Source organism: Phoxinus phoxinus (assembly GCF_949152265.1).
Source record: "Phoxinus phoxinus genome assembly, chromosome: 6".
In the NCBI taxonomy this organism is placed as follows: domain Eukaryota; kingdom Metazoa; phylum Chordata; class Actinopteri; order Cypriniformes; family Leuciscidae; genus Phoxinus; species Phoxinus phoxinus.
Window position 1 is genome coordinate 35,929,492 of NC_136881.1, and position 7,667 is coordinate 35,937,158.

A 7,667-nucleotide genomic window follows, 5' to 3' on the forward strand; every position below is an offset into this window, starting at 1 on the left:
ATGAATGTGAGATTGAATAAGTGCACTCAGTAACGTCCACAATGGTTTCGGACGCCATGGCTGTTCCCTCAAATAGTGCCCTATTTAAAGTTTTTTTGTCTTTTAGTATGAATATGTTAGCCGCCCTTACTGTTATCTATAAGCTAGTGTGCTCAAAAACAATGACAAAATTTGCATTTAGAAGACCAAACCCAACGTTGAAAATGAAAATCAGGTTGATGACTTTAATTTCCAACCAAATTCATCCTCTGACTGACGTTACAACTTTCTACTCAAGTACCTTGACAGAAATGTAGTGAAATAAAAAGTAAGATATTTGTCTTTCAAATGTAGTGAAGTTAAAGTAAAAAGTTTCCAGAAAAAAATATTACTCAAGTAAAGTAGATACTCAAAAAGTGTACTTAAGTTCAGTACTCAAGTAAATGTACTTTAATTGTTACTGTCCACCTCTGCTTTTTGGGCATTTACAGTAACCAGAACTCAAAATTTGAGTTTTTTTTATTTATTGCATGAATTGATGAATGTACCTGTACTACCAAGGGGAGATGAGCTGAGGGTCCGGTTATTCTGCATGCCACCTGAAACAAACAACACAGTGTTTCTCTCTCTCTTTCTTCCTCAGACTATTATTTTTCATTTATCTTTTAATTTAACTGATCCTTTCAACTTTAACACACAGGAAAACATGCACACAGACACTATTGTTTCTCCGTGTTTAACCTGTGGGTGATGGTTGTTGCAGTGTGGTGTAACTGAGATTGTTTGGGTTGGTGTAATATCCACTGAATCCAGCATCCAGGACTGAGCCGTCAAAACCTGAAAGACAAGTATTCGCGTCGAAGGACTGGCTGTGCTGTGTCTGTATCACATGAATATCTGTGCGCGTGAGTGAGCGTGTGTTACCCGCAGTCTATGGTGTTACCTGACTGGCTGTCTTGGCGCATGTCCACGCTGGCTTTTTTCGGGATAGGCAGAGTGTTGGTGGGAGAGCGAGGTGGACTGATGCTCCCGGAGCGACTTCCCTTCAGTAATCTCTTTACATCATCCAGCTCTGTCCCTAAATATATGAAACTATCATTCATTTTCTGTTCTAAAGGCAACACAAATATTGATCGCGAAATTATATCATAATTTAAAAGATGATTTAAAAAATGTTTTAACATGTTTAGATATTTATTTATTTATTTATTTTATTTTTTACATTATGTGGTGCAACTGAAAACATTTAGCAATTTAAAAGTATTTGCATTGTGAAGCAACACTGACATCTAGCGGAGGGTGAAGCACTCTGCAATCTGGCTCTGATCTCACTCTCTGGAAAAGACAACATCACAACAATAACATTAAGATTTTTAAAATGAGACTTAAATTAAGGATAAGTTATTTTTACATTTGAAGTTCAAGTTTAAGACTGCTGGGAAGTTTGTGAAACTACGCTTTATTTCATACATACCTCGTGTCTGAGTGCGCCCTCTGGTGGCAACGCTTGACGAAACTGCAAATAAAAAAACAACCAAACACTGAAGCAGAATATTGAGAAACGCAAGTTTAATGGACGAAATAATAATAATAATAATATGATTCTTATTATTTCGGAGGGTTCAGATCCCAATGGATAAGAACACACACGCACACACACACACACACACACACACACACACACACACACACACCGCACACAACCAACAGTAGGCCTATAGCCTACGCTTGGCGAACGGAGGTAGCATGGTCTCAAAAGTATTTTTTTATATTTAAGTAGGCCTATAGCTAGGCTACATATCAACTTTTGTTTAGCTTGATTTACAGTAAAAATGTCTGCAGTGCAGGGGTAAGAAAACTGCACTCCTACGGTGATTTCATGGATCTTTTCGATAGCTTTGTTTGGTTAACTGTGCTGATTACTGTAATCATGAATTTCTTTCAATGTTGTATATTTTAAATGACAAATTATGTTTTTTTTTCTCTCTCCTAAAATTCACACCAGCCACAAAACAAAATACTAAATGGACATACCGTACTCTTTCTTTGTGTATTCAGGGGAGGAATTGCCACTGGAGCCCCCTGAGTAAATATACATTATACAATATTTGAATTCTGTTGACTATAATATTTAAACTTATATCAACAATTAAACATACTGTGTGAGAGTCTCTCGTTTTAAATCAAAATATCCCACAAATGTCAGAGGTCATGGTCTCTCCCTTACCCTCATATCCTCCAGTGTAAAGGTGCAAACTGGTCTTCCTCTCAGTAGGAACTGTGTTGTAACTCAAACCTTTCCTTGTTCCACTAGGGGACGAGGAGCTGAACTTGGTGACAGTGGAAGCTCCTCCGGCAGACATGACTGCAGAGGAGCCAGCACCGCCTCCTCCACCTCTGGATATGTTCATACTACCTCCAGAAGCACTAACAGAACCGCCCGAAGAACCAGACACAAACTCAGACGACGAGATGGACCCGAATCCAGAAGAAAGATCTCCTCCTGTTGCTGAGGAACTGCCAACTGTTGTGATGGAGGTTTTAGCGCCGCTAGAGCTTTTAACCACAGAACTAGAGCTTTTAACCATTGAGCTACTAATCGGACCGGTTACACTGATTTCACGAGGTGATCCGTCAAATCCACCAATCACAGATCCAGCTCCTGAACTGCTACTTGCTGAACTTCCAGATGAAGAGGCTGGAGAGAAGAAAGAACAACTTAATAAACACTACAGATATTTAATATGAGGAGAAACCTGGAGAATATTGTGGCTGATAACCACAACCTTTATGTCAGTTCCAAAATATTTCAGAAGCTTTGTGAATGAATAATACAAAAATATATTGTCTTAAAGTTTCTTTCATGATAAGTGTTAATTTAACCAATTTCCTTTACATGTCCTGCATAGATGGTTGCAACTGGATGATTTGTGGACTCACAGGATATGACATAACTCCTGGAAGCGCCTCCTTCAGCACTGGTCTGGGTGATGATCTTCTTCTCCAGCAGAACAGCTCCTGAAGATCCCCCAGAGCCGGAGCTGGAGGTCACTACCTGTTGGCTGCTCAGGGAGCTGCTGTTTCCCTCTAGACACCAAAGACACCAAATAACTTTCAGCAGGGAAGGAGATTGGCACAATGGTTTTTAATAGGACGTCATTTTAAATTGCAGTTTAAACATACTTGGGGGTAGAGATGTCAGTCTTGTGGTCGTCACAGTTTCGGTATGTTTCTGGATTTCTGTAATATTTAACATAATTCAAATTAAGGGACAAATGAATTTAAACTATAGCCAGTACATCATATTTCCATGTTTTACTACGGTTGTGCCAAATTACTGTTGTGAGAATGCTACATGTAAGAATTTTCGGTTACACTTTATTTTATTGTAAGGTGACGTACTTACATTGTACTCAAATACTACTGAGTAATATTAATTACATGGCTACTTACTATAGAGTTGCGGTTAGGGTTAGGTTTAGTTACTTGTAATTATGCATATTTTACTGTTATTGCTATAGTAAGCAGCCTATATAGTATTATATATATTATTATAAATTTTCGCTTTCTGCTTTTGAATGCGTGCTCGCTTTCGAATTGGCTTGGTTTTACAGTAACTCTTTGGGGAGGCATAGCCCTCAAATGTCCTCCCCTGGCGCCGGCCCTGTATTGAGATTAAACGCACAGAAATGTTTTTTTACATATTCATAAGCATCGCTCTAAGCAGCGTGGATGGATCGTGTTCGGGTAAGATGGAAAAATAACTTCGCCATTATTATATTGGTGCCTTGAATCACGCCTAGACTCTTGCACGTTATGTGAGCAGGTGTGCGAGCACGAGCAAAAAGTTCACTTAACGGCCACCGGTGTTGCTAATAATTCTGAATTCTACATTTAGCTCTTGTAATTCTATGAGAGATAAAAGTGTTTTCCACACTTACCTTTTGCAGATCCTCCAGATCCCCCCTCTACTTTGACAATCTTGGTTGTTGTTAGCTTGTCCATTCCATGTTAACTACTGTAAAGCAAAGGGACTCTTATCAATAAAATAAGACAATAGAAAATAAATATTTGATTTTTTACTTTTTACTTTCTTTTTTTAAATTAGGTTTTTGCTTTTTAAGCATTTTGGTGCTAACGATTAGCATTATTAACACAAAATGCTTTTCAAAGAATACAAGCATAAGAAAAAACTAACAACGAAGGACTGATCAACTCATCAAGATTTCACATATCCTTAGAAATTGATTTACAGCCCAGTAGAGTATAATTTTAGCTTCAAGTAAATATCTTTATCTTTCTTTAAACCTTTACATTTCTGGTCTTTCCTTTTACAATATGAAACACTTTCACTTTGTCTTTTAGGAAAAATAAGACACTTTAGCAACCTATAATGTAACCAGAGAAAAACCAAATAACAACTCAACTCAACCCTACAGCCAAACTTTTTTTTTTTTATGTTGAACCGAAGGTGCAAATGGACAAATTGGTATTGAAATGACATATAGTACAAAAGTACAAAATACAAAAGTATAGTACAAAAGCAAATTTGTGGGGGGGGGGGGGGGGGGGGGAAGCATCAGAAAACAGACAAAATTACACTTACCACTTGTTATAATTTACCGTCTCGTGTCAAATAGTCTATCCTGTATCAACACACTGATGTTTTTCAGTTCAAGTTCAATCACAGCACCCCTCAGACAAAGATTTTTCTGCTTGGATTTCAAGCCTTCTTAACACATCTGGAGCCAACAAGTTTAAACCTGAAGTTTTCCTGAAGGCAGCAGCTATACTGTATGTACAGCTGACACATAATACCCTAGCACTGCATGTAGGATTTGAATTCAATTATTTCTGCATTTTCTGTGAAAGGTCACCATGACCAACTCTTTCATTTCTTAAATACATTAGAAGTCTTAGTGATACTTCAAAGTAACAAAGTCAGTCTCCTTAAGTTCTAGCATAGAGCTTTTGGAGCATCCCAATAACCTTTCAACAACAACAACAACAAAGAGATTTAATTTAGTGTCAGTTCGTTTTTTGCTAGTAAAGTGAGTTTAAATTGACATTTTAGTATGTTTTTAATTATAGTTTATTAAATAAAAAGTAAATAATGCAAAGGATGGATTATAAAACTCATTGATTCGATGAATGAGTAAATAAAAAATTACAAAAAAATACATTAAATAAATGTATATGGCTTGAATCAATGAGTTTTATAATCCTTACACATTAATCCTTAAAAAACATATATACACATTATATTCTTATAATATAAAGCGTATAAATAAAATATGAAAAAATTACATCTATTTTCGATTGTAATATGGCAATATACCATGGTATATCATGCACTCATAGGTGAATGTAGACTACATGGCCATGTTACAGTAAATGAGACCACATAACAAACAGCATATTTTAGTTTGTATAGATAAATTAAATGTTATAATTATACAAATAATATAAGTGTAAATATGAAAATGAAAGCCTTGAATTAAATACAAATGAAATATTTTGAATGTGAAAGACATATTTTCCGGAAGTGAGCATCATCTAGACCTTTAGCACCTCTGCTAATGTTTATTACCTCCATGATAATAGTCATCATTCCAGCTGTGAAACAGTAATGATTTGCTCTACACCCTGATATTACTTTGGATAATGAGTCATTTATGAATGGCAGTGAAAGACACACTGAGCTGCAGTTATGAATCTGTTATACAACTAAATTACAGCTCGTAAACCATTGCTGCATACATAAACTCATGTTAATTAGTGTTTATGTATGCATGTATGTGTGTGTCTATGCTTGTTCTATAATGCATTTGTGGTTGCCTGACATTTTTTCCTGTCATGGTTTGATCAAAATGACACATCTAAACACAAAAGCTCATGACCACAAATTAATACTTACAAGAGTTTTTTTCTTTACAGATAAGATACTTTGAGTGTTTAATGGTGTAAGCTACACCGTAAACTTTTCGCAACGATGCCATAGAGCGATTTTGGGTTTCCGAAAGATCCTTTCAGTGAAAACAAAAGTTATTAAAGTAACCTTTTTTTTAGTGTAAAGGGAATTTTAATAATCTGAAGAACTCTTTTGACTATAAAGAACCTTTTGTGAAATAGAAAGATGCCATGGATGCTAAAGTGTCTTCATGGAACCAAAGATGCCAATAAAGTATTTAGGTTCTGAGAGATTCATTTGAGCTGAAAATAAGTCATTCTTAGACATATCAAAACAAACAGATACAATCTTAGAAATAGATTCTTCTAAATGCATTATACAATAATTGTATTTTTCTTCTTTGAATATTTCTGTCTTAAGCCTGACAATGTGCCAAAGATCTTACCCCATCACTGCCAGTGGCTTTCATTAATGATTGAGCAGCTTGGCTGTTCCTAGAACAGCTGAATAACTCAGAACACCAACCTGACAGACTTTTAACGTCTGAGAACACATAACCTTGAACTTGCACTTCAAAACAGTTCAGGTTCAGTTATAAAACTAAACAATGCAGATCTGAAGTCCCTCAGTATAGCATAACAACAACATTTCATTTAAAATGTTAAAACTCACCTCGACTCTCGTTTAGGAGAAATGGGTGTAATGTTCTCGTTGTGCCCGTTCTTCTGTGTGAAGACGTGCTCCAAAAAGCGATTATATTTAGGAGCTGGCACGTTCAGATGTGATGAGTAATCCAGGACCCGGCATGCATGCTTTTTTACCCCTTTACATGCTCTGTATAAGTTTTACTGACCTACAGACACTTACAGGCGAGTTTTGACAAGACGAGGGGGGCTGTCACATCGTGAAACCCCTGAGGCACTTTTATTTGTGAAAACAGATAACAAAATCATTAGAAAAAAAAGCCTGGGAGAAAGTTATTTAAGTGGAATTTCGATGGCAAAGTTATGGCTTGAGGATAGATCATAACCACCATATACGTCTTGCTTCCACTGCATTCCATAGCTATAGCCTATTGGTAGTTCACTGAACATGAGATGCGTACAGTATATTGGCAGGGGTCATGGGAATTATCCCTTGCAATAGTAAAATCATGAAGTCCCTACAAATTCCTCACTGAGCATCCAACCGCTTGGCAGTCATGATGACCATTTGCACTGCAGCTGGAATGCAAAACTGGAGTAAAAATGGCAAACCATGTGGCTAAAAATTTTTTGGGGCTGGATACTAGATGGTCAATTGGATGTTGATGCTGGAGAGGATGTTCAGCATTGACATATTGTGCTTGTACCTGAGGGTCGGTCTCTCTCTGTCTCTTTCATTTGTAAATCTTGGATTAAAGCATATTATAAGAAATGTAACATTGTGTGTTGACCTTAGAATCTAATTATTTAATTAATTAATTTCATTTTATGAAGATTTGATTGGTTTACTACTAAATGAAAACACACACACACACACACGCACGCACACGCACACACACACGCACACGCACACACACACACACACACACACACACACACACACACACACACACACACACACACACACACACACACACACACACACACACACACACAGCAAAGAAAAAGAGTTTCATTTTCACCATTTTTACCAAAAAATAAAAAGAAAGCTACTCAGGGTCTGTCTTGCAGTATATGAAACTTGTATACAGTAATATCTGTCAATATTACTGTAATGGTAAGGCATGATCTTT

General features: G+C 36.7%; 1 protein-coding gene across 3 annotated transcripts in view; it reads right to left on the reverse strand.

Annotated features, from left to right (window-relative positions):
• The window catches only part of col17a1a (collagen, type XVII, alpha 1a), a 28,946-nt gene extending 22,199 nt beyond the window's left edge, over positions 1-6,747 (reverse strand). The window contains exons 1-11 of one of the 3 annotated variants that reach the window (XM_079614761.1): positions 6,563-6,747; positions 3,921-3,997; positions 3,163-3,219; positions 2,920-3,066; positions 2,207-2,677; positions 2,014-2,061; positions 1,454-1,495; positions 1,267-1,314; positions 923-1,057; positions 721-816; positions 528-578 (exon numbers count right to left, since the gene is read on the reverse strand). In XM_079614761.1, the coding sequence (XP_079470887.1) occupies positions 528-578; positions 721-816; positions 923-1,057; positions 1,267-1,314; positions 1,454-1,495; positions 2,014-2,061; positions 2,207-2,677; positions 2,920-3,066; positions 3,163-3,219; positions 3,921-3,984 (1,159 nt within the window). In that variant the 5' untranslated portion in view covers positions 3,985-3,997; positions 6,563-6,747. Of the gene's footprint in view, positions 1-527; positions 579-720; positions 817-922; positions 1,058-1,266; positions 1,315-1,453; positions 1,496-2,013; positions 2,062-2,206; positions 2,678-2,919; positions 3,067-3,162; positions 3,220-3,920; positions 3,998-4,585; positions 4,724-6,562 lie in introns of those variants that run through there. The other 2 variants (XM_079614763.1, XM_079614762.1) reach the window with 2 other exon arrangements.
• Positions 6,748-7,667: the final 920 nt, after the last annotated feature.